A 27016-nucleotide genomic window follows, 5' to 3' on the forward strand; every position below is an offset into this window, starting at 1 on the left:
CATGGGTGACAGGACATAAGGTTTCCCATCATACCTATACATCGTAATGTTAACTTTTCCTGCGAGGGCATTTCCTTCAAAGGCTATGATGATAAATGTATCCCTTTGGTCATACAGCAGAGTCCCGCTAATCCGAACCCCGGTAATCTGAACATTCGGTTAATCCGAACATGAAAAAACGTTAGTTTAAGTATGGAAAACTGTGTGGTAAACCACTGTAGATACACACTATTTTAATTTACACAGTACAGTAAACATGCATTAGAAAAATTGGCAAGGAAACATTAGGTTTAAACAATGAATAACAATGAAAGAAAAGCTGTCAAACTTACTAAAATACAGCAGACATTTTATCCCTACTTTTTAGATGACTAAAACTCAGTCATTGTTTTTTGGCGTAATGAAGACAGTCTGTTATATGACGCATAGTTGCACCATTGTCTCATAAACGTCAAATCAGCAGGTGTAGCATTGGGTTGTTACTCCAAATAATTTAGTGAAAGGTCAAAGAATTCTGCTGTCACTGTGTGGCATCAGCTCTCCTTTGTCCTTTGTCGCATTCAGGCTCATCATCACTTCCATCACAGCAGTCCAGTTCTTCCTGGTCTTGAGTCACAGCAGCAACTAAATCAGCATCAATAAGGTTGTCCACACATGCCCCATCAACTGTCATCCACTCATCTACATCTCCTTCACTAGCTTCTTCACGTCCAGGGATTGTCTGTATCATTTGTAGTAGATTTTCCTCTTCAGTTTCAACTAGGTTGTCCTGAAATTCAAGAGATATATACAGTTTTCTCCATGATTTTCTCAGAGTATTTTCTGAAATATTCTGCCATGCCTCTGCGGCCCAATAAACATCCTTTACATTGGTCTTTTTTATTTTGTCCACTAAAGGAGTGCTATCATCTTGGATCAGCATTCTTAAAAATTGTTTTCTGTAATTCAGTTTTAATGTTTTCAGTACACCTGGCCCATCGGCTGTAGAAGTGGTGTAACATTCAGCAGCAAAAACTTTGCCACAATTTCTCCATCACATAATTCCTCGGTGCAGGGATGAGATGGCAAGTTATCAATCAAAAGGATTGCACGGGGAGACAAATGACTTTCCTTAGAACACCGTCGAACAGGGGAACAAACTGGCCCTGAAACCATTCTTTGAACAGCTTACCATCCATCCATGCTTTTTCCTAGATGCGATAATATATGGGCAGGGACATCATGTTGCAGTTTTTAAAAGCTGTGGTCCTAGCAGATTTGCCGACCAGCATTAAAGGCAGCTTGTGATTACCAGCAGCATTGCTGCACACTAATAGTCACACAATCTTTGCATATTTCAAAACCAGGAGCATTGTCTTCTGCTTTTGATGCCATGCTTTTTGTTGGCAATGCCCTAAAATTAAGGCCAGTCCTGTCAGCATTATAAATTTGTTGGGGGGAATACTTTCCCTCTCTTATCACTTTCGCAAACTCACCCAAGTACTCCTTTGCTGCATCACGCTCAGAAGAAAGCAGCTCTCCAGTAATTGTTATCTGATGGATTCCATTACATTTTTTGAATCTGTACAACCAACCCGCACTCGCACTAAAAGACTCATCACCATTCATGAACTTGTTCAGGTAAACAGCCTTCTCCTGAACCCGTGCTCCACTCAAAGGAGTTCCCCTTTCTTTTTCTTGGGTAAACCAAAGGAAAAGAGCTTCATCCACTTTATCGTACAGGGACTGTTTCAAAGTCTGCTGAATTTCTAGTGTTTTTCCTGAAGACATTGCACAGGACTGTTCAAGCTTCACTCGGTTCTTCTTCCAATCACAAATGGTTGCTTTATCAACACCCAGTTCTGTTGCCAGTTTAGATACATTCTCACCATTGGCTATCCACTTCAAAGCATTCAGTTTTTCTTTGAGAGTTAATGTTGTATGTTTCCATTTACTCATATGAAAATACATACACCACTACACCTGAACGAATACAATACAACTGTTACGTGTGCCAGCGATTGATAACTAACATAACCAAGCACTTTGTGAGCCAACTGGTAGTGCACTGTCCTGAGACACTACGAAGGTCTCAACAATGCACAACAACAAGGGAGTGAGAGAGCCACTGTTCCCACACTTGTTCCCATTTGTTACCGTGGTGCACCTACTTATCTGCTTGGTATAATTCAATCTAGAAACTCATCACCGTAATACCGGCTAATCCGAACAAATAAGTACTCCGAACAAGGTCCACTCCCAATTAGTTCAGATTAATGGGACTCTACTGTACTTGGGACACTTTTCTACACATCTGACAAAAATTTGCACTTTGCTGTTCAAGATCAGCTCATAGCTCCTCACCTGTCAAGAATATAAGGTCCTGTGAAAAACAGCCCCTTGCGCCATACTCTTGTGGGATATTAGTCACTGGTGTCTCATCCAGTCATTCACATCCCTGAAGAGCAGCAGAGGAAGCTTTAATGGATAGTGATCAATTTTGCAGTTTGCCCCATGAGTCAACTTCTGCAAATTTGTCTTCTATGTGTTCCACAAAGATCAGTCTGTTTTGTCACCATTAAAGTATCTCCATCTGTTCTAGTACACACCATGTATTGAGTTAAATGATTTGCTACCAGTCACCTGGATTGTCCCTTTTCCCGTGGAGTAGCCAGAGAAGGGAAAGCAGTGTGACTAGAGCTGTCTGCATTGAAATATGTAGATCTGAAATGGTAGAGAGCTTGGATCTGGGAATGTTAAAATAAAATGCTGGACCAAAATTTAAAAACTTTTCATAATATTTATTTGTCTTAACAGTATTTTAACAGTGACCAAATAAACAAATCAAACCAGATGTTGCAAAGCCACTATAACATTTTTAGTAATTCCATTACTGAAAATTACACAACATTACAAAAAGTTTTAACATTCATACACATGACTTTCAGGTACAAGGAACAGTGAGAGAATCAGTGTAAACAAGTTGATAAGTTTCAAAACAATAAATAATTAAAGAACTTTAAATAAATGCAACTGATTAGAAATCACGCATTAATCAGTCCGCCAGCTTGAGCTACATCAGACATGGCTCCGTCCCTTCAAATCTAAAACACAGACATAGGTACATTCAGAATGCCATTACTAAAAATTGCATGCCGGGAGATCTTGCAAGGCCTTTACAACTTAACAACAAAAGTTTGCAAATCTCCACACAGCAAAACCGAATTTAAAGAATTACTGCAACAATTTAAAGGAAAAGCAAACAATCCAACATGACTGCCAGTTTTAACATAGGGGCCATTACATGAAACCATGTAACTAAAAAACTAATCTATTGTAAACTAATGAATGCAGAAATAGAACTTCCATGACGCAATCAATATTAAAATATAATTTCTGTTTGCCTCCTTTTACAAATGGGCTTGAAATAACTTAGACTTGTACTATGACAATGGAATGCTGATCCAGATTGTGGTCCAAGACTACTACAGCTGTTACTGTCCAAAACTAAGCAGCAAGCCGAGTTTCACTCAATGAAGAAGGGATTTCACTAATGCCAAGTCTTTTTTAGCTCTTCTGTTACAGGCCAGAAAAGTGCCCAACACTTTCTTGGTTCGACTGTGTTTGGCTTCAAGTAAATGCCAACAGCACAGCACCCACAACCAAGAAATGTGTTGATTCCGAAGACGCAAACCCGTGAGCATGAAGGCAGAGGGAAGCAATAACTCTCCAACTGTTGAATGCACATCGTTTCCACAGACACTGATAAAATGAAAAATCGGGCCTCTTATCTTCAGTGAAAGAGCACAGTTAACTCTCCAGAACACCAGACAAAAACTGAGAACAAAGAGGAGCGCACATGCAATTAAGTGAACTCTGCAAGCAACTCTGCGCCCTTTTGCGAGACGCCGACCAACCCTTTTGATTGGAAACAATGAACAGAGAAGTTTCATGAGTGGCAGAAATCAATTATAAAGTGCACATGGCTAAATTCTCCTTTTAATTAATACAAGTGCAGTGCAGCATTCCAATTATCACGCTGACATATGTGACCTAATCTTTTTCATAGTGGCTCAGTCTTTAATAAGAAAGTTAACTGGAGATATAACTTTGATAACATGACACAGACCAACAAAGTGGCTGAACAACTTGGCAAAAAATTTCCGATTCCCCTACTAAGTACCCACAGAGCTTTCGAAAGAATTATGACACTGACTTAATGAGGTAGAGCACCCCTCTCCAGCGTTCAAGGCGAATATTGTTCTTGACTCCCAATTTGTCTGTAAAGGCCTTGGGAAATGATAAAGTAATTAACCAATTTCTTGGCTTTTAATTTGTTCAGACAAGTCACAAATTCATGGAGAAGAAATAAAAACTTTGAGGTTCGCCGATGACATTGTAATTCTGTCAGAGACAGCAAAGGACTTGGAAGAGCAGTTGAATGGAATGGACAGTGTCTTGAAAGGAGGATATAAGATGAACATCAACAAAAGCAAAACAAGGATAATGGAATGTAGTCTAATTAAGTCGGGTGATGCTGAGGGAATTAGATTAGGAAATGAGGCACTTAAAGTAGTAAAGGAGTTTTGCTATTTGGGGAGCAAAATAATTGATGATGGTCGAAGTAGAGAGGATATAAAATGTAGGCTGGCAATGGCAAGGAAAGCGTTTCTGAAGAAGAGAAATTTGTTAACATCCAGTATTGATTTAAGTGTCAGGAAGTCATTTCTGAAAGTATTCGTATGGAGTGTAGCCATGTATGGAAGTGAAACGTGGACGATAAATAGTTTAGACAAGAAGAGAATAGAAGCTTTCGAAATGTGGTGCTACAGAAGAATGCTGAAGATTAGATGGGTAGATCACATGACTAATGAGGAAGTATTGAATAGGATTGGGGAGAAGAGAAGTTTGTGGCACAACTTGACCAGAAGAAGGGATCGGTTGGTAGGACATGTTCTGAGGCATCAAGGGATCACCAATTTAGTATTGGAGGGCAGCGTGGAGGGTAAAAATCGTAGGGGGGGACCAAGAGATGAATACACTAAGCAGATTCAGAAGGATGTAGGTTGCAGTAGGTACTGGGAGATGAAAAAGCTTGCACAGGATAGAGTAGCATGGAGAGCTGCATCAAACCAGTCTCAGGACTGAAGACCACAACAACAACAACAAGTCACATTAAAAGGAATGACTGTCTTGAACACTCCAAATGCACAGAATAAAATTATGATTGTACAATCAATAATGTCTGTTGGCTGCGGTAAAAAAAATAAAAACTATTTATTATCGTATTTTAAACACCCTATTTTCTTTCTCATGAATACGCAACCTGGCAAAACACAATCAAGAAGAAGAATATTGCTGCCTGTGTAAAGGAAAAAGCATGTCGATTCATGGTTCAAAATGGTGCAAAACTCAAAGTCGACCTCAAAACACACTATCTCATTACAGCCTTTCAGTGGCCCACAGTGATTCCTATCATGAGCTACCAATGCTGACATTACCTCTCTTCAATCTTTCTCACGGTAGTGGACATCTGTGTTCTAGATGATGTAATTGATGGCAGCGGAAACAAGTTCTGTTACCAGAAGCAAGCTGTTTTCCCTCATTACCACCAGATGAAGTGTTTTTAACACAAAATGACTCAAACTATAATTCATAAGTGCTGTGCTTTTCATCATTAAACTAAATTTTTCTATACCCACAAACACTTTATCTAAATCAACAAGAGTTTTTGGCTTGATAGTAAATAGCATGTGAGAACAGTCTGGCAGGTACATATCTCCTAAAATATTTTAACCACTTCCCGTTCAGTAACGAGAAGACAAACTAAAATATTTTAACCACTTCCCGTTCAGTAACGAGAAGACAAAGTGCTCACAAGGCATTCAAATATCCTCATATATTGGTCAAGTTGCTAATGATTCTGAACACAATAAAAATGTTGATTGGCCAACTTACTTTTAACTCTGCTTGATATTTTTTCATTAGGAAGCATTCACACAAGTTATCCATTAATTCACCCTTATCAAGGGCTTCAGAATAAATCTGTTTATCTGTCAAGTTAATGGACATGTAAGTTGAATACTGCTGCATGGACAATTTTGTAACCAACATTTAACCACCAAAGGCCTATAATTCAACAGCTGATTTCAACCAACAACTTGTTAACGTTTTGTATTACCGGAAAATGTACAATAAGTAATTTGTTAAACTCTTTCCACCTGTCTCCACATTCACTATCCTCGAATCTAAATTCATAACCCTGAGTCTCTGTCAGGAGGATAACAATTGAGTCTGTCCTGACCACTGGTATCTCACCAATTTAGTAACTACTGAATAGCTGAAACTTCCTGACAGATTAAAACTGTGTGCCGGACTGAGACTCGAACTCAGGACCTTTGCTTTTCGCGGGCAAGTGCTCTACCAACTGAGCTACCCAAGCACGACTCACGCCCCGTCCTCACGGCTTTACTTCCACCAGTACCTCGTCTCCTATCTTCCAAACTTTACAGACGCTCTCCTGCAAACCTTGCAGAACTAGCACTCCTGAAAGAAAGAATATAGTGGAGACATGGCTTAGCCATAGCCATGGCTAAGCCATATCTCCGCAATATCCTTTCTTTCAGGAGTGGTAGAGCACTTGCCCACGAAAGGCAAAGGTCCCGAGTTTGAGTCTCGGTCCGGCACACAGTTTTAATCTGCCAGGAAGTTTCATATCAGCTCTCCCTCTGCTGTAGAGTGAAAATTTTCATACTGAATACCTTTATGTCACAGTTGTTCAATAAGAGGGGCTTGACTGGGGTCCATATTCACAACCCACAAATCCTGAACACAGTTACACAGGTTATTTAAATGCATCTGGTTTCTAAAGATCTGTGAATGCCATGGCGAGATTCCCTTCAAGAATTCCATATTTGGCTGCACATCGAAAAGCAAACTACTGCATACATTGCAGACGCCACCTACTTCAGTCTGCAGAACTAAGAAAGCAGAATCAAAGATCACCTAACAAATGGATAATGGTACTACAGTACTTTTATTTACAAATTATCACTAAAAAGCCAGTTCTTAGTAAAAAAAAATCATGCAAGGAATACTCTGACAAGACTGCACACAGTATCTGCAGTGTGATTAAGGCTTGATATTAGCAAGATGTCTCCTGTTAGGAAGAATGTCAAATCCATGAATTTTGGTAAAAGCATTGCTAATGCAGAAAAGGTACCTCATCATGCATATCACAGAGGCTATTTACAGAGGAGTATCCACACATTTACAGGAGTTATGAAGTTTCAATCTTATTGAAAAACTCAAATAGTTCCTACAACAGAGATCAAGAGGTATGCAAATGTTTATATAACAAAAATGTGCAGTTACTTGTGAATAAGGTTTCTCACAACATACCATCATTTCTATGCAATGCAGATTTATTGGCAGCTGAAATAGTTTGCACAACTGATATCACTTGTGCCAAGTGAGGATGCAAAAACTGTTAACACAACGGACAAATTTCTTTCTGAAGTTGAAGTTACTGAAGACAATACTCCTTCCAGTGAATGTGTGGAAAACCACCAGATGAAACAAAAATTATTCAATTCACGACCATCACAGAAGTTTTCCTTTTAAAGAAGTTACCAAAAGATTTCTCTCCTCACCCCTACAATAGTGTTAGAGGACTTATGCACTGATGGCAAATTTGAAAATTATGTCATCAAGTTTCAAAATGAAATAATGCATGCTCACTGGTGTTTTGAAATTGTCACATTACTCACAGCTGTGATATAATATTGCATCAGAGATGAACTTATGGCAGTTTCACAACTATGTTATATCTGATTCAACGAATCATCAGCAGTATGACAATGTTTTAAATGAGTTTCAGCAATGGGACCATAAGATTAAATTCTGTCATTACTGAAACGACAGAGCAACACATCAGTTAAAAAATACGGTAGATTCATTTCTGAGAACCTTTCATGCCATAAGGGAGATTCGAGATTTTCAGCTGACTGGAGCTCCCATGTAACAGGCCGAAGATGCAGTTGATGGAACTGGAAGCGATATCAAGAGGATTGCATGGTTGAGCGTACTGCATGAAACAAACATGTTTATATTGAATACACATCAGTGGTTGTAAAGAGAATATTTGCAATTTGTATGCTGATAGAGAAGAAATTTTTTCACCTTACTGTTGGTTCTCGAATGATGGAAAGATGCACAGAAAGTGCCAGGAACATTAGCCTTGTACTATGTTAAGTACAATTATATACCTCACTACATCTACATTAGCTCAAATTAATCATTTACAAGAGATGTCACCACATGAATGTATCATTATATGAATTGGAAATATCAATTCTGAGTCTAATACAGACATACATGATATCTCAGTTGTTATGCAATATGTAAATCATGAGACAGAGGAGAGTAATTTTGTGAGGGAAAGAAAAAGAAAGGGGAAAGAAACCACCTGGATCTAGTCTATTACGGCACCAAAAACTGTGGAACATTATGTTCATCATTTTACCAACATCACTGAGTTAGGCAAGTTAAATTTAAACATAAAACTCAGGTAGACAATGACATCTTTTATTTTATTGCCCATCTAGTACCATAGCACCTAATTGAGGAGCAAATCTTCAAGGTCATGGAACATGTCCATACATGAAATAACAACATAAAAATAATAACAGATAAAATAAAATGGAGGAGGGGGAGGAGTAACACCTCGTAAAAAAACCTTGGTTCACCTGGCCCGGGTGATAGTACCTTGTGAGGGTCCCTTGCCAGGGATACGGCGAAGACCTCAACGGTAGTGAAGACGGAGATGAAGATCATCGGTACGGCGGAACTGGCGGAAGAGGCAAGCATTATCAACAAGATAAAGCATATTGAAAAGCCCAGACACGTCTGTGTGGCAACCACCGGTACTCTGGCCAGCGTCTGTTCACCATGTGAGGTGCGGCTGAACACCAAGCTCCAGGAACTAACAATCCCTGGTTCTAACTACCCAGCATTAGCTGGAACTTAATTACAAGCAGTATGATTCGTACAAGTAAAATTAATATTACCCCAGGTGGCCAATCCACTCGCCCTGTGGCGACAACCAAGCTATCGGATTCTGGGGAGCTTGGGCTCGTACGACAGAGAAAGTCGGAGTTCTCTAGTAAACGTCCACGAAAGTCCCATACATTTATTGGCACTTTTAACATTCAGACACTAATTCAGACAGGCAAATTTCATAATCTTACAACAGAACTCAACAAACAGAAAATTCAAATCCTTGCTCTCCAAGAGACCAGATTCACTGATTCAGAAACAATAGACTACAACAATTACCGTATCTTTAAAAGTAAAACAGACAAGAAAATTGGCAAAGGAGCTGCAATATTTGGCATGGCTTTTATTGTAAATAAGGACACCCTTGACTCTGTTATAGACATGAATCAAATCAGTAACAGACTAATGACCATGCGAATCAAGCACACCAACAAAATATATACATTTATTAATGTTCATGCACCTACCAACATTGCCAACAAAAAAGAACCGGAGAAGACAGAAAAATTTTGGGAAAAACTCGAAACTGAAATGTCCAAAATTCCAGAGGAGGATGTAAAAATTCTTCTAGGGGATTTCAACGCGCAAATTGGCAAAGAGAGGAAATATAAAAAAACAGTCGGTAATTACCCTGCACACAAATTCACAAACAAGAACGGCATGAGACTCATCGAGTTATGTCAGCAAAACAACCTAAAAATCGTGACAACATCACTTCGAAAAGACCCCAAGAAACAAAAAACATGGAGATCACCAAACCTTCAGCTTGGTGAATTTCAAATAGACCATGTTGCGATCTCCTATGACTTCCAGAAAGAAATACACGACGTTCAAGTCCGCAGAGGGGCAAATATAGATTCTGACCACTACCTTACCAGAGTTAAAATTAAATTCACTCCAAAAAGGAAACGCCAAAGGAAATCACCACTAATTCCCAAATTTGACTTGAAAAATATCAAGGAATCAGAAATTACAGAAGCATGGGATAAACAACCAACAAACAACTGGAAAGATTTCCGAACGAAAATTATACAGAAAGCAAGAGATTTGATTCCGTTAAAGAAAATATCCAAGCATCCATGGTGGAATTCGAATTGTGATAACGCATTAGAAGAGAGACAACAAGCCTTTTTAAATTACAATTGTGACAAATCAGAAACCACACAACAAACATTTTTCAAAGTGAGAAAACAAACAGCTAAAATACTTAGACAAACTAAAAGAAAATACCTTAATGAACAGCTAAACACAATTGAAGAAAACTTTAAGAACCACAACACTCAAGATTTTTATAAAATATTCGCAAATCAAATCAAAGGATACACTCCACAAAATCTCTGCTTCCGGAAACAGAATGGAAAATTGGCACTAACTAACAAAGAAAATTGCCAAGAACTAGCTAAATATTTCTCACAACTCCTAAATTGCCCACAACCAAGTACAAGATTCCCCAGATTACAACCAGAACACACGAATGAGACTTCACTACCACCATCTCAAGAAGAAATTTATAGTCACATTAGAAAACTCAAAAATAATAAATCATCGGGAGAAGATGGAATTGTAGCTGAACTACTGAAAAACCTTGGTCCAAATTCGTTAAAAGAGATCACTAGCATCATCCAAGAAATTTGGCAGACAGAAAATATCCCAGAGGAGTGGAAGTGTGCACTAATTCACCCATTGCACAAAAAGGGAGAGAGATCAGACGTAAACAACTACAGAGGCATTTCACTTTTACCAGTTACCTACAAAATTCTATCTGCATGTCTCCTAAAGAGGGCACAAGAACAACTAGAACATACAATTTCAGACTACCAAGCAGGCTTTCGTCCTAATAGATCATGCCCGGAACAGATATTCAACCTTAAAACTATTTTAAAGATTAAAGCAATCAGGTCAAAACCAATAATCTGCACATTCGTTGATTTCAAAAAGGCATACGATTCCATAGACAGACAGTCTCTATGTCACATTCTCGAAGAACGAGGCCTAGACACTAAAACCCGAAAACTAATTGAACAAACACTAACAGAAACCAAATCAAAAATTAAATTCAGAGGGGAAATTTCGGAACCATTCTCAATTAAAACAGGAGTAAGACAAGGAGATGGGATCTCACCACTATTATTCAATATAGTTTTGGACAAAGTTATGAAAGAGTGGGAAGTAACACTAAGGAAACAAAGCTTTTGGAAGCCAATTGAACTAGGAAGAGGCAAAGGAAAATTGAACATCCCTTATTTAGCGTTTGCAGATGACTTGGCAATTATAACTGACAGTGAAGAAACAGCAGTAAAACAAATTGAGACACTTAAAGAATGTGCTGAGAAGGTTGGCCTGCAAATCTCCTTTGAGAAGACAGAATTCATCTGCTCAAAATTAGATATTTCGAAACTAAAAACAAAGTATGGTGAAATAACTAGAGTCAAGCACTTTAAGTATCTCGGTGAAGTTATTGAACCAACAGGACTTGAGAAAATAGCACAAAAAAACCGATTACAGAAAATCAAGAAAGCATTCGGACTTATTCAAAATATATATAACAAGAAATGTCTATCAAAAGGCACTAAAATCAGACACTACAACACAGTCATCAAACCAACAGTCACATATGCAAGTGAAACACTCTCCCTGAATAGAAAATTAGATTTACACGAAATTAAGAAAGTAGAGAGAAAAATTATTAGAAAAATCCTAGGACCACGATACACACAAGATGGATACAGGCTGCAGACTACCGAGACAACCGAAAAAATATCAAACATCGAGGCAGATATCAGGAAGAGGCGGATGAAGTTTTATGGACATATAGACAGATTACCTGGAAACAGGTTAACTAAACGTCTATTGGACTATATGACATCACTTAAGGCAACAATACCCTGGGTAACTGAAGTTAAGAAGGATTTGAAAAAGGCAAAAATTGACATAACAAACACATCAGACCGGGATACATTCAGAAGAAAAATCGACAAGTGGAAGTTTACTCCAGAGACGGAATCTAAACCTTTCCGACCAAAGTGGACCGAAGAAAGGAAGAAGGCCTTTGGGGAGGCAATGAAGAAATACTGGGAAAATAAGAAGAACATTAAGAAATGTTAATCACCTGCTTATCGTTCTCCCATGGGGACATTCGCTAATAATAATAATAAAATGTTTATGAACCCAAAAATAGACAAGCCATAAGTTTCTGTAAATGCAATCAATAATATTACACAGGAATCAGCTTAATTTTTCAAGGCACTCCTCAACAGAATAGGAGGAGTGACCCATGCTGAAACTATTCAGCTTCGATTTGAAAGTGTGTGGATTAACTGCTGAGATTTATGAATTCTTGTGGTAGCTTATTTAAAAATGGATGCAGCAGTATACTGCACACCTTTCTGCACAAGAGTCAAGGAAGTACAGTCCAAATGCAGACAGGATTTCTGTCTAGTATTAACCGAGTGAAAGCCGCTAATTCTCGAGAATAAGCTGATACTGTTGACAAACAACAGAAAAGAATACATATATTGAGAGGCCAATACCAGAATAACCATACTGGATGGTCCAGATGAATATATTCTAGCTGAAGATGCATTTGTAGGGTATGTTTATCTGAAACAACACCTGGCAGCAAGTGTCAACTGATTTTTGTTGTTGAATTTTCTGAGAAATATATTAAGTAGTTTAAGTATCTGTTGTCATGTTTGATATTTAAAATCAATTTATCAGTGTAGTCTAATAAAGTGATTGTGGACTTCATTCTTGACACCTTTTTGTGAAGTGGCTGCATGATAAATAAATCTTTACCTTTGTTGTATAGTGTTCTTGCAGTATATTTTAATCATGTTTTTCCAGCTGTATGGCAATTAACATTCTTTTGGAAAAAGTGTCAAGTACTTAACAGCATGTAGAAATAAGACCCATTATTATTCAAACAGAATGAAAAGTTCTGGCTAAACAGTAATGTATTATGCAACAAATTTGTACTAGAACTTCAGTAGCTTTTCCTGTAATAGTGAAATTTAAGGGGTGGGATGATGGTGCATTACTCCACACTCAGTGCTGCATCCGTAATTTGTCCTCATAACATCTGAAAAGCATTTATATAAGTTCTCTTTCTCGTCAGAATTACTAACGCAACATCTGGTTTTATAATCACTAATGACTAAAATTAAAGGAGGCAAGTATGACAGACAGCAAGAGATATTTTTTTCTTTTTGTACGATTAAATATTTGTTAGTGTTGCTGTCCCTTATTTTTGTAGAACTATTGTGTAGTTGTTTCTAATATAAAAAGTTAGGATTTTCATTCTACTATCGTACAGTCAGTTTCGAGAAAAAATAAGATGCAGAATAAAGAGAGATCTTACCGCTCTTATAGAGGGGCTTCTATCTGTGAATTTCCCAATGTATGCCATTATAAATGTACTGCAACTTTCAATAACTCCATCACACGCCTTTAACCATCAAGAGCAACACTCAAATTCAGCTCCTTTGGTGTGACGTAAGATGCATCACGAGCTCTTGGCGGAGTATGTCTTCTTCCGGTTTGTGATATCGCAAAATAGTCCCCCACATATTTTAATATTCGCTATAGTCAAATGTTCTTTTAGAGTCCAATATTAGTCATAAGTAATTTTACCTTCAACAATGGTTCTTTCTTCTAAAACACTTTGCGTTCGTTAGACGTTTCTGCAATTATAGAGTCTATGAATGTAGTTCACTTTTGTGATGTGGCTATGGTAGGGGGTGTTTCGATGCTGGAAGGTGCGATAGGGCTGTGAGAAAGTCGCCCATGCTCAGCCATATATTCAGCAGTCTTAGTGGCTAATTAGTTGTTGGTTGTGTAGTTTGTTTTGGCATTTCATCGCATCGGCTCTGAATCTCCGTTTTGTGGTGTATTATAATCGATCAGTGGACATTGTGTGTAGTTTGAAAGGTAGGTTGCTCCTCTTAGGAAAAAAAATTTCTTAGATATATATTCTCAGTATCAGACACTAATTTATTGTTCAGATACTGTATTTAAATTTTTATTCTTTATCTCTACCCTAGTTGGTTTGCTGGACCTAGTCTTTGTAGCAATCGAAAATTTGTACCGCTTTCAGCTGTCAGAATAGTATGCTCTCTGCAGGAGTATGGCTAAACTTCAGTGGTGTCAGCTGATTGTTTTCACTTACGGAGTAAACGTCAGCCACTTTAATTTTGCCTAACGCCAACCGTAAGACGAAAACACGTGAGGGATATAGACAACGTGACAGTTAAGAGCTGACAAGTTGGATGGAATGGAAAATTCTTTTGAGATAGAACTAATCGGTATCGTTTTGTTGCAGGGCTCTGTCATGGCCAGTCGCGGTGGGGCCCAGAGGCCAAATGGATCAACGCAAGGAAAGGTCTGTCAATTTAAACTTGTTCTTCTTGGTGAATCTGCTGTTGGCAAATCGAGTTTAGTCCTCAGGTTTGTTAAAGGGCAATTCCACGAATATCAGGAAAGCACAATAGGAGGTGAGTCAGCATCAAGAAACGTGTCGCCTCGCGACTTCGTAAGTTCACGTATAGTTTGTATCTAATTAGTACTATTAAATTGTTCTGGGACAAATTTTAGCGATATGGAAGTAGCTTTTTTTTTAATTCTTTGACTGTATCTGATAATACTATTGTGATGACGCTACTCATTGTGTACTGTCTGACCTGTCATGAGTGACGCGTTTGATGCATAGAGAAATAAAGGAACGTAATTTTAAAAAACATAAGGCAAGAAATAACTTTGCCGGCAGTTAGGTATTGTCAGGATATTCCTGAGAAATAATTAATGCTTTGCGGGAATAAATTACTCAGATTAACTAAAGTAGTTGGATGAAAAGAAATTTAAAACATACCCTTTCGAACAGTGCTATAACAGAGATCTAGGGTTTCTAAAAACTTATTACCTGCAGATTTTCCGTGGATAAATGCCAACATAGCATTGGCATTGATTACATCTATGCTGCTGGAATATGAGGTACCATGAATATTTCTTCACAGGCTATTGAAAATTTTACGGAAGTAAACAAATGCAAAAATGACATGTATAGGGAAATGATGTCAATCAAAATCTGTTAGCGCAAATCATACTATAGTTATTTGTACATGAAGTAGCAAAGTAAATGTTCTGTGGAACTTAACATACTGTATAAGAAGGTGAAAGATTGCCAAAAGTAATAGTTTGTGATTATCATTGAATAGAATGGAAACAGACATAATTCGTTGGTCTGTTGTGAATTGAGACGAATCTGTTGCAGGTTGGTTAGGTCTTAAGTTCAAACTGTGTCTACGAAATCAAATGATGTGTCCTTTGCTTATCAAAGTGTAAATTGCTTTTAAGGGTTAATGGTTGTAGTTGTGTAACCGACTTCAGTAACTGTGCATTATGTTTGCATACATTTTAATTAAAACCACTTGAAAATGGTTAAAATAACATACCAAACTTCCATGCAGATTAAAACTATGCTGGCCCACACTTAGAACCTGCAAACTTGCCTCCTTTTGTGGCAAGTACTTCTAAGAGTGCTCTCTCTCTCTCTCTCTCTCTCTCTCTCTCTCTCTCTCTCTCTCTGGAAGATGAGATTTATTTTAACTTTTCGGGTTCTAGTTGAAATTTATATTTAGTTTGATAATCAGTGGAGTCAATTATAGCTACTCAAGCAGAGAATTTTTAAAAATATTTCACACTCAGCTCCAAAATAAGATTGTCAGGAATCAAATACCAGTTTATACATATCTTTACCATAAGCATTTGCAAATGCTCTTGAGACCTGAATAACAAAATTAGAAAAATATTTGTTAGTGTTAATTTGAAGATGGACTAATACCAAAATGACTACTAATAAAAATTGATGTTTTGTAGATTATTAAACTGATTGCCATAGTTGACAATATAGACTCTTCTGCACCCAGGTTGCTACATTGAGAGGAATGATGTAATAATTCTTCTAATATGCAATATGTAAATGTTCCTACAAATAAGTAAAAATTCTACTAAAGTGTACTCATAATGCAAAGACTGTAAAAGAATAGTTTTTATGTAAGCTTCCAATGAAAGAGCTACAGAATTACTGTGAAGATAGTAATTTTTTAATATTACAATAATAGTGTTTATAACAGTATGTATTGCAACACATTATTCTGCTAAAATATTTTTAATAAATTTACAGCTGCATTTCTAACACAGACTGTTTGTCTGGAAGACACGACAGTGAAATTTGAGATATGGGATACAGCTGGTCAGGAGAGATACCACAGTTTAGCACCCATGTATTACAGAGGTGCACAGGCTGCAATTGTTGTTTATGATATAACAAACCAGGTAAGGTCTGCTATGAAGTATTGGCAGACAAACTGTAGTCATGTTGGAAAGATTTGTTTTGAAGTTTAATTTCGTAATAACATTTGCAGTAAGCCTCAACATGAACGTGTTGGTGAAATCTATTGCGGACCTGCTTCACTAATATCTCCTCTGGGGTCAAAAGAAATGTTAGATAGGTTGTCAGCTTTGGCCAGTTATATGATGTTAATGGCTGCTATAAAGTCACCTTTCAGTATGTATATTCAGTTTTGTTGTTAGTTGAAGCCAACTAATGTGGGTGGGAAGTAAGGGAAACAGGTTGGGGTGACACTGATATAGCTTAGCCTGCTTGAAAAAGTGCTAATCACATTAGTCACCATACTGTTTATGGAGCTTGTTGGATGTTTCCTATGTCACTGATTGAAGTTGATGGCTCATATTGACATTTCTCCTTCCCCCCCCCCCCCCCCCCAAATTAACTACTCACCCGAAATCGATGAAACTGGCATTACTTCTCGACGTAATCACCCTGCAGACGTACACATATTTCACAACACTGACACCATGATTCCATGGCAGCGGCAAAGGCTTCTTTAAGAGTCTGTTTTGACCACTGGAAAATCGCTGAGGCAATAGCAGCACGGCTGGTGAATGTGCGGCCACGGAGAGTGTCTTTTATTGTTGGAAAAAGTCACTAGGAGCCAGGGCAGGTGAGTAGGGAGCATGAGGAATCACTTCAAAGTTATCACGAAGAAACTGTTGCGTAACATTAGCTCGATGTGCGGGTGCGTTCTCTTGGTGAAACAGCACACGTGCAGCCCTTCCCGGACGTTTTTGTTGCCATGCAGGAAGGAATTTGTTCTTCAAAACATTTTCGTAGGATGCACCTGTTACCGTAGTGCCCTTTGGAACGCAATGGGTAAGGATTACGCCCTCGCTGTCCCAGAACATGGACACCATAATTTTTCCAACACTGGCGGTTACCTGAAATTTTTTGGTAGCGGTGAATCTGTGTGCTTCCATTGAGCTGACTGGCGCTTTGTTTCTGGATTGAAAAATGGCATCCACGTCTCGTCCATTGTCACAACCAATGAAAAGAAAGTCCCATTCATGCTATCGTTGCGAGTCAACATTGCTTGGCAACATGCCACACCGGCAGCCATGTGGTCGTCAGTCAGCATTCATGGCACCCACCTGGATGACACTTTTCGCATTTTCAGGTCATCATGCAGGATTGTGTGCACAGAACCCACAGAAATGCCAACTCTGGAGGCAATCTGTTCGTCATTCGGCGATCCCCCAAAACAATTCTCTCCACTTTCTCGATCATGTCGTCAGACCGGCTTGTGCGAGCCTGAGGTTGTTTCGGTTTGTTGTCACACGTGTTCTGCCTTCATTAAACTGTCGCACCCACGAACGCACTTTCGACACATCTATAACTCCATCACCACATGTCTCCTTCAACTGTCGATGAATTTCAATTGGTTTCACACCACGCAAATTCAGAAAACGAATGATTGCACGCTGTTCAAGTAAGGAAAACGTCGCCATTTTAAGTATTTAAAACAGTTCTCATTCTCGCCGCTGGCGGTAAAATTCCATCTGCCATACGGTGCTGCCATCTCTGGGACGTATTGACAATGAACGCGGCCTCATTTCAAAACAATGCGCATGTTTCTCTCTTTCCAGTCTGGAGAAAAAAAATCGGAGGCTTTAGAACTTGAATGCACCTTGTATGGCTGACTTTCTTAATTTGAGATTTTCTCCCATGAATGTCTAAACTTCAAATTAGTATTCCAGAAACATAACTAGACACTGAAGAACAAATATTAAACCCTACTGCAAATTTTCCACGCCAATAGATGCTTTGCATAGAGCCAAAACTTAGTGAAATATGTTCATATGGGGTACTGCTCAATTAACATGCTTCTCTAAAACATGTTAAAAATGTAACTGGTGTTGTATATTCTCATAACTTGTAGGTATGTAGTATGAGAATTTGATTGTTTACGTTAACTTTTTGATATTTATTTGACTGTGTTGTATGCCCCATAAATCTTATTGCTAAACGAAAACAATAAATTTTTTAGCAGATTACTACAGAAATGAAATGGCTGATATCAGCATGAAATCCATGTAAATTGTATGCCAGGTGATGTAATAAATACCATTCTCTGATGACATGTATTTTGTTCAATAAATTTAAATGATTCATTGATTTTTTTCTCTCCTTCATAATTCTGAACACATGCCATTGCTAAAAAAATTAAATTCTCGGAATGGCAAAATTGTGCAAATACTTCAACAAAGAGTGTTGTGCACATTGCCAGCATGGGTATTTTTAAATACATATTCTGGAGAAGGCCCTCGTATTGTAATTTGCTTAGCACTTCGCAGGTTTCAGCCTTAACAGGGGGTTATATAATGCTGTCGGTAAACCATATGGAGGTTATTTCTTCAAATGTGATTATTGATATAATGAAAAATTTGCTTCCTAAATGTTTTGACCTTTTAGGCGTAGTGGAACTGTTAATCAGTAAAATCATTGTGAAAGAAGTTTGCATCTCTTCATGGGGGGTTAAAATACTTTTTTTTTCCCCAATGGACAAGAGGTGTTCATTAACTCATTAGTTAATGTACATGTGACATGAAAATTACTTAGTTTAGCAGATTAATCTTACCTTCAGTCAGCTGCATTCAGATGTCGTGTAAGCTGTGCAGTCTCAGAATAGCTACTGAAACAGACTTTGCTCTGATGAAACAATCTTTGACATTGTCACCAGGATTTAAACTTTTACCATACTTGTTTGTTTTACTGGCTGCCCTGTGAAATACTCCCTGCCATGTCATTTTCAGCATAGCTTGCTGTTCTGCTTGTTCATTTGCGTGCATTTAATATATTCTGTAAAGTTTTGTGCTTAAGGCTTATTATTTTAAGACTTGCTTGGCATTCAGATAAGTAAATGATCGTTCTCTCTCTCTCTCTCTCTCTCTCTCTCTCTCTCTCTCTCTCTCTCTCTCTCTCTCTCTCCAACCAAAGCTCTTACCAGGCAAAGTAGTTCACAACTCAGTAAGGTTACAGCTCCAATACTCGTCACTCCCATGACAGTGTAATAACATTTGTTGTTGTGGTCTTCAGTCCTGAGACTGGTTTGATGCAGCTCTCCATGCTACTATATCCTGTGCAAGCTTTTTCATCTCCCAGTACCTACTGCAACCTACATCCTTCTGAATCTGCTTAGTGTATTCATCTCTTGGTCTCCCTCTACGATTTTTACCCTCCACGCTGCCCTCCAATACTAAATTGGTGATCCCTTGATGCCTCAGAACATGTCCTACCAACCGATCCCTTCTTCTGGTCAAGTTGTGCCACAAACTTCTCTTCTCCCCAATCCTATTCAATACTTCCTCATTAGTTATGTGATCTACCTATCTAATCTTCAGCATTCTTCTGTAGCACCACATTTCGAAAGCTTCTATTCTCTTCTTGTCCAAACTATTTATCGTCCATGTTTCACTTCCATACATGGCTACACTCCATACGAATACTTTCAGAAATGACTTCCTGACACTTAAATCAATAATGGATGTTAACAAATTTCTCTTCTTCAGAAACGCTTTCCTTGCCATTGCCAGCCTACATTTTATATCCTCTCTACTTCGACCATCATCAGTTATTTTGCTCCCCAAATAGCAAAACTCCTTTACTACTTTAAGTGCCTCATTTCCTAATCTAATTCCCTCAGCATCACCCGACTTAATTAGACTACATTCCATTATCCTTGTTTTGCTTTTGTTAATGTTCATCTTATATCCTCCTTTCAAGACACTGTCCATTCCATTCAACTGCTCTTCCAAGTCCTTTGCTGTCTGACAGAATTACAATGTCATCGGCGAACCTCAAAGTATTTATTTCTTCTCCATGAACTTTAATTCCTACTCCAAATTTTCCTTTTGTTTCCTTTACTGCTTGCTCAATACAGATTGAACAACATCGGGGAGAGGCTACAACCCTGTCTCACTCCCTTCCCAACCACTACTTCCCTTTCAAGCATCTCAACTCTTATAACTGCCATCTGGTTTCTGTACAAATTGTAAATAGCCTTTCGCTCCCTGTATTGTACCCCTGCCACCTTCAGAATTTGAAAAAGTATTCCAGTCAACATTGTCAAAAGCTTTCTCTAAGTCTACAAATGCTAGAAATGTAGGTTTGCCTTTCCTTAATCTTTCTTCTAAGATAAGTAGTAAGGTCAGTATTGCCTCACGTGTTCCAGTGTTTCTACGGAATCCAAACTGATCTTCCCCGAGGTTGGCTTCTACTAGTTTTTCCATTCGTCTGTAAAGAATTCGTGTTAGTATTTTGCAGCTGTGACTTATTAAGCTGATAGTTTAGTAATTTTCACATCTGTCAACACCTGCTTTCTTTGGGATTGGAATTATTATATTCTTCTTGAAGTCTGAGGGTATTTCGCCTGTTTCATACATCTTGCTCACCAGATGGTAGAGTTTTGTCAGGACTGGCTCTCCCACGGCCGTCAGTAGTTCCAATGGAATATTGTCTACTCCGGGGGCTTTGTTTCGACTCAGGTCTTTCAGTGCTCTGTCAAACTCTTCACGCAGTATCATATCTCCCATTTCATCTACATCCTCTTCCATTTCCATAATATTGTCCTCAAGTACATCGCCCTTGTATAGACCCTCTATATACTCCTTCCACCTTTCTGCTTTCCCTTCTTTGCCTAGAACTGGGTTTCCATCTGAGCTCTTGATATTCATACAAGTCGTTCTCTTATCTCCAAAGGTCTCTTTAATTTTCCTGTAGACGGTATCTATCTTACCCCTAGTGAGATAGGCCTCTACATCCTTACATTTGTCCTCGAGCCATCCATGCTTAGCCATTTTGCACTTCCTGTCGATCTCATTTTTGAGACGTTTGTATTCCTTTTTGCCTGTTTCACTTACTGCATTTTTATATTTTCTCCTTTCATCAATTAAATTCAATATTTCTTCTGTTACCCAAGGATTTCTACTAGCCCTAGTCTTTTTACCTACTTGATCCTCTGCTGCCTTCACTACTTCATCCCTCAAAGCTACCCATTCTTCTTCTACTGTATTTATTTCCCCCATTCCTGTCAATTGTTCCCTTATGCTCTCCCTGAAACTCTGTACAACCTCTGGTTCTTTCAGTTTATCCAGGTCCCATCTCCTTAAATTCCCACCTTTTTGCAGTTTCTTCAGTTTTAATCTACAGGTCATAACCAATAGATTGTGGTCAGTCCACATCTGCCCCTGGAAATGTCTTACAATTTAAAACCTGGTTCCTAAATCTCTGTCTTACCATTATATAATCTATCTGATACCTTTTAGTATCTCCAGGGTTCTTCCATGTATACAACCTTCTTTCATGATTCTTAAACCAAGTGTTAGTTATGATTATGTTGTGCTCTGTGCAAAATTCGACCAGGCGGCTTCCTCTTTCATTTCTGTCCCCCAATCCATATTCACCTACTACGTTTCCTTCTCTCCCTTTTCCTACACTTGAATTCCAGTCACCCATGACTATTAAATTTTCGTCTCCCTTCACAATCTGAATAATTTCTTTTATTTCATCATACATTTCTTCAATTTCTTCGTCATCTGCAGAGCTAGTTGGCATATAAACTTGTACTACTGTAGTAGGCGTGGGCTTCGTATCTATCTTGGCCACAATAATGCGTTCACTATGCTGTTTGTAGTAGCTTACCCGCATTCCTATTTTTTTATTCATTATTAAACCTACTCCTGCATTACCCCTATTTGATTTTGTGTTTATAACCCTGTAGTCACCTGACCAGAAGTCTTGTTCCTCCTGCCACCGAACTTCACTAATTCCCACTATATCTAACTTCAACCTATCCATTACCCTTTTTAAATTTTCTAACCTACCTGCCCGATTAAGGGATCTGACATTCCACGCTCCGATCTGTAGAACGCCAGTTTTCTTTCTCCTGATAACGACATCCTCTTGAGTAGTCCCCGCCCGGAGATCCGAATGGGGGACTATTTTACCTCCGGAATATTTTACCCAAGAGGACGCCATCATCATGTAATCATACAGTAAAGCTGCATGCCCTCGGGAAAAATTACGGCTGTAGTTTCCCCTTGCTTTCAGCCGTTCGCAGTACCAGCACAGCAAGGCTGTTTTGGTTATTGTTACAAGGCCAGATCAGTCAATCATCCAGACTGTTGCCCTTGCAACTACTGAAAAGGCTGCTGCCCCTCTTCAGGAACCACACGTTTGTCTGGCCTCTCAACAGATACCCCTCCGTTGTGGTTGCACCTACGATACGGCTATCTGTATCGCTGAGGCATGCAAGCCTCCCCACCAACGGCAAGGTCCATGGTTCATGGGGGGGGGGGGGGGTAATAACATGAACACACAATTTTCAGAATTAGCTTGTAGGGGTAACATGAAGATAAGAGCTTCAAGAAAAAGTAAACCATAATTAACAATTATGTGGGTTCACTAAGAATAAAGCCAGGCATCATAACTGCTATGTAATAATTTTTCTGTTGTGTAGCTTTGCGTTTGGACAGCTAAGGAGGTCCAACTAAACTGACAAACTTCAGTTAGTCATCTAAATGTAAATAAGTAGAGAACACACCTTGCGGTGTCTAAACGACAACCTGAGCATCTAGTCATTAAGACTTATACCAGGAACTAGGGTATACTAGTAACCTATTAGTGTCCGCATTGGCAGGAAGCCAACTGTGTAGTTGCCAGTTTAAATCCTGCATGTAAAACTCCATCCTTGGGATGGGATTAGTTAATGCAACTAAATGAAGTGCCATATGCATTACAAATCTTATTTGTGAAGAGTCTTCAGTGGTATGTGAAACATGTTTTTGTATATAACTGTTATATAATTACAGGTTTGTTATTACATTAGTTTTTTGTTGGACCTTTGTTCTACTTAAAAATTGTAATTAGGAACAAATTGTAATTTAATATCATGAAATAGAAGCTACAAAAAAGAAAAACTTTGTAATATTTTATCTGTAACTAGTATACTACACAATTACATACAAAATAAATATTATGGGTCACTGAAGATGCTTCACAACAAAGTGACATTAGATTAGATTAATACTAGTTCCATGGATCACGAATAAGATATTTCGTAATGATGTGGAACGAGTCGAATTTTCCAATACATGACATAATTAGGTTAATTTAACAACATACTTAAGTTAATATAACAACTTTATTTTTTGTGTTTTTTTTTCTTTTTTTTATTTATTTATTTTTTATTTTTTTTTATTTTTTATTTTTTTCTTAATTTATATCTAAAAATTCCTCGATGGAGTAAGAGTTGTCATTCAGAAATTCTTTTAATTTCTTCTTAAATACTTGCTGGTTATCTGTCAGACTTTTGATACTATTTGGTAAGTGACCAAAGACTTTAGAGCCAGTATAATTCACCCCTTTCTGTGCCAAAGTTAGATTTAATCTTGAATAGTGAAGATCGTCCTTTCTCCTAGTATTGTAGTTATGCACACTGCTATTACTTTTGAATTGGGTTTGGTTGTTAATAACAAATTTCATACGAGAGTATATATACTGAGAAGCTACTGTGAATATCCCTAGATCCGTAAATAAATGTCTGCAGGATGATCTTGGATGGACTCCAGCTATTATTCTGATTACACGCTTTTGTGCAATGAATACTTTATTCCTCAGTGATGAATTCCCCCAAAATATGATGCCATATGAAAGCAATGAGTGAAAATAGGTGTAAGCTAATTTACTAAGATGTTTATCACCAAAATTTGCAATGACCCTTATTGCATAAGTAGCTGAACCCAAACGTTTCAGCAGATCATCAATGTGTTTCTTCCAATTTAATCTCTCATCAATGGATACACCTAAAAATTTGGAATATTCTACCTTAGCTATATGCTTCTGATTAAGGTCTATATTTATTAATGGCGTCATACAATTCCCTGTACGGAACTGTATGTACTGTGTCTTATCAAAATTCAGTGAGAGTCCGTTTACAAGGAACCACTTAGTAATTTTCTGAAAGACAGTATTGACAATTTCATCAGTTAATTCTTGTCAGGTGTGATTACTATACTTGTATCATCAGCAAAGAGAACTAACTTTGCCTCTTAATGAATATAGAATGGCAAGTCATTAATATATAATAAGAACAACAAAGGACCCAAGACTGACCCTTGTGGAACCCCATTCTTGATAGTTCCCCAGTTTGAGAAATGTGCTGATCTTTGCATGTTACGAGAACTACTTATTTCAACTTTCTGCACTCTTCCAGTTAGGTACGAATTAAACCATTTGTGCACTGTCCCACTGATGCCACAATACTTGAGCTTGTCTAGCAGAATTTCATGATTTACACAATCAAAAGCCTTTGAGAGATCACAAAAATCCCAATGGGTGGTGTTCGGTTATTCAGATCATTCAAAATTTGACTGGTGAAAGCATATATGGCATTTTCTGTTGAAAAACATTTCTGGAAACCAAACTGACATTTTGTTAGTACTTCATTTTTACAGATATGTGAAGCTACTCTTGAATACATTACTTTCTCAAAAATTTTGGATAAAGCTGTTAGAAGGGAGATTGGACAGTAATTGTTGACATCAGATCTATCCCCCTTTTTATGCAAAGGCATAACAATAGCATATTTCAGTCTATCAGGGAAAATGCCCTGTTCCAGAGAGCTATTACACAGGTGGCTGAGAATCTTACTTATCTGTTGAGAACAAGCTTTTAGTATTTTGCTGGAAATGCCATCAATTCCATGTGAGTTTTTGCTTTTAAGCAAGTTTATTATTTTCCTAATTTCAGAGGGAGAAGTGGGTGAGATTTCAATTGTATCAAATTGCATCGGTATGGCCTCTTCCATTAACAGCCTAGCATCTTCTAATGAACACCTGGATCCTACTATATCCACAACATTTAGAAAATGATTATTAAAAATATTTTCAACTTCTGACTTTTTGTCCGTAAAGCTTTCATTCAATTTGATGGTAATACTGTCTTCCTCTGCTCTTGGTTGACCTGTTTCTCTTTTAATAATATTCCAAATTGTTTTAATTTTATTATCAGAGTTGCTGATTTCAGACATGATACACATACTCCTGGATTTTTTAATAACTTTTCTTAATATAACACAGTAGTTTTTATAATTTTTGATAGTTTCTGGGTCACTACTCTTTCTTGCTGTCAGATACATTTCCCTTTTCCGGTTACAAGATATTTTTATACCCTTAGTAAGCCATGGTTTGTTACAAGGTTTCTTACGAGTATATTTAACTATTTTCTTGGGGAAGCAGTTTTCAAATGCATTTACAAAAATGTCATGAAATAAATTATATTTTAAATTGGCATCAGGTTCACGGTACACCTCATCCCAGTCTAACTGCTGTAGGCTTTCCCTGAAATTTGCAATTGTTAAATCGTTGACTGAACGTACTGCTTTGGAGGACTGTTTAGTATTGCTGAATGGAGCTATGTCATATATTGTAACTAGCTGTGCACCATGCTCAGAAAGACCATTCTCAACAGGCTGAGCATTTATCTGGTTAAACTTATCTTGGTCTATAAAGAAGTTATCTATCAGTGAGCTGCTACCCTTTACCACCCGAGTAGGAAAATCAATAACGGGTGTCAAATTGAAAGAACCGAGTAATACTTCAAAGTCATTTTTCCTCTTACCCTCTTTCAGAGAATCTACATTGAAGTCCCCACAAATAATAATTTGCTTCCCCCTGTCTGACAGATAGCACTCGTTTGGGACAACAGTCTTTGACTTACATGAACCGCATCGCAAGAATGTAGAAAAAACTACCAAATGATGGAAAATATAAAAAGTGACACTGTATTAATCTGCCATGTGTAGATGGTCAGCAGTACAAAATCAGCTAAGTGCAGGTGTATGTGTGCTCTCGCACAATTAAGATTAGCACAAATTGAGAAAACTTGAAATTGTTAGCCACAAATTTCGTGGAAAGAAAAGTGGTGTAAGACTACTACAGTGCACAATGTTTTTACTGTTCACCAAGCCACTGAAAAGGTAAACATGCACAAATTTAAGGCTTTTCCTTGAAACCGAATGGCTGCAAATTTACAGAAAGACCAGTTGTAAGACTTAGTTTTGCAGGTTGCTTCAAAGTATACTAACCTGAAAGTTGTTTGTGATCATGTATCTTTTAAATATAATAAAAGCCTAGTTTTGTGGAAAACTTTGACATAATTGCCTTGCTAGAACAATTAGAATGATCCTTGGCATTTCTGTGCCAGCCAGCTATAAAAACTACCAGATTGAAGTGTTCATTTCAAAAATGAATTGTAATTAAACAATAGAAAATCCAGGATGAATGTAACAAGGTCATGAAAAGGAAAGTTGCCACTCACCATATAGTGGAGATGCTGAGTTGCAGATAGGCACAAGAAAGACGGTTGCGATATAAGCTTTCAGCCAATGAGGCCTTTGTCGAAAATATACGTGTGTGTGTGTGTGTGTGTGTGTGTGTGTGTGTGTGTGTGTGTGTGTGTGTGTGTGTGTGTGTGCGTGTGCGCAAATAAATCTCGCACATATGACTACAGCCTCTGGCCAGAGGATCACGTGTGCATGCATGCGCGCGCGCAGTCTACTTTTTGACAAAG

At 38.0% G+C, this 27016-nt stretch overlaps 1 protein-coding gene and 1 long non-coding RNA gene across 3 annotated transcripts in view; one reads left to right on the plus strand and one right to left on the minus strand.

The window, feature by feature from the left end:
• Positions 1-2765: 2765 nt before the first annotated feature.
• LOC124804311 lies at positions 2766-13951 on the minus strand. Its single transcript, XR_007017346.1, has 2 exons — positions 13394-13951; positions 2766-3083 (listed from the first exon to the last, which is right to left on the minus strand). It is a non-coding gene; the product is annotated as an uncharacterized LOC124804311 (long non-coding RNA).
• The window catches only part of LOC124804285 (ras-related protein Rab-5C), a 30697-nt gene continuing 17336 nt past the window's right edge, over positions 13656-27016 (plus strand). The window contains exons 1-3 of one of the 2 annotated variants that reach the window (XM_047264739.1): positions 13656-13962; positions 14354-14525; positions 16214-16365. In XM_047264739.1, the coding sequence (XP_047120695.1) occupies positions 14363-14525; positions 16214-16365 (315 nt within the window). In that variant the 5' untranslated portion in view covers positions 13656-13962; positions 14354-14362. Of the gene's footprint in view, positions 13963-14108; positions 14257-14353; positions 14526-16213; positions 16366-27016 lie in introns of those variants that run through there. The other variant, XM_047264740.1, reaches the window with a different exon arrangement.

Source organism: Schistocerca piceifrons, chromosome 1 (assembly GCF_021461385.2).
Source record: "Schistocerca piceifrons isolate TAMUIC-IGC-003096 chromosome 1, iqSchPice1.1, whole genome shotgun sequence".
NCBI classification, from domain to species: Eukaryota; Metazoa; Arthropoda; class Insecta; order Orthoptera; family Acrididae; genus Schistocerca; species Schistocerca piceifrons.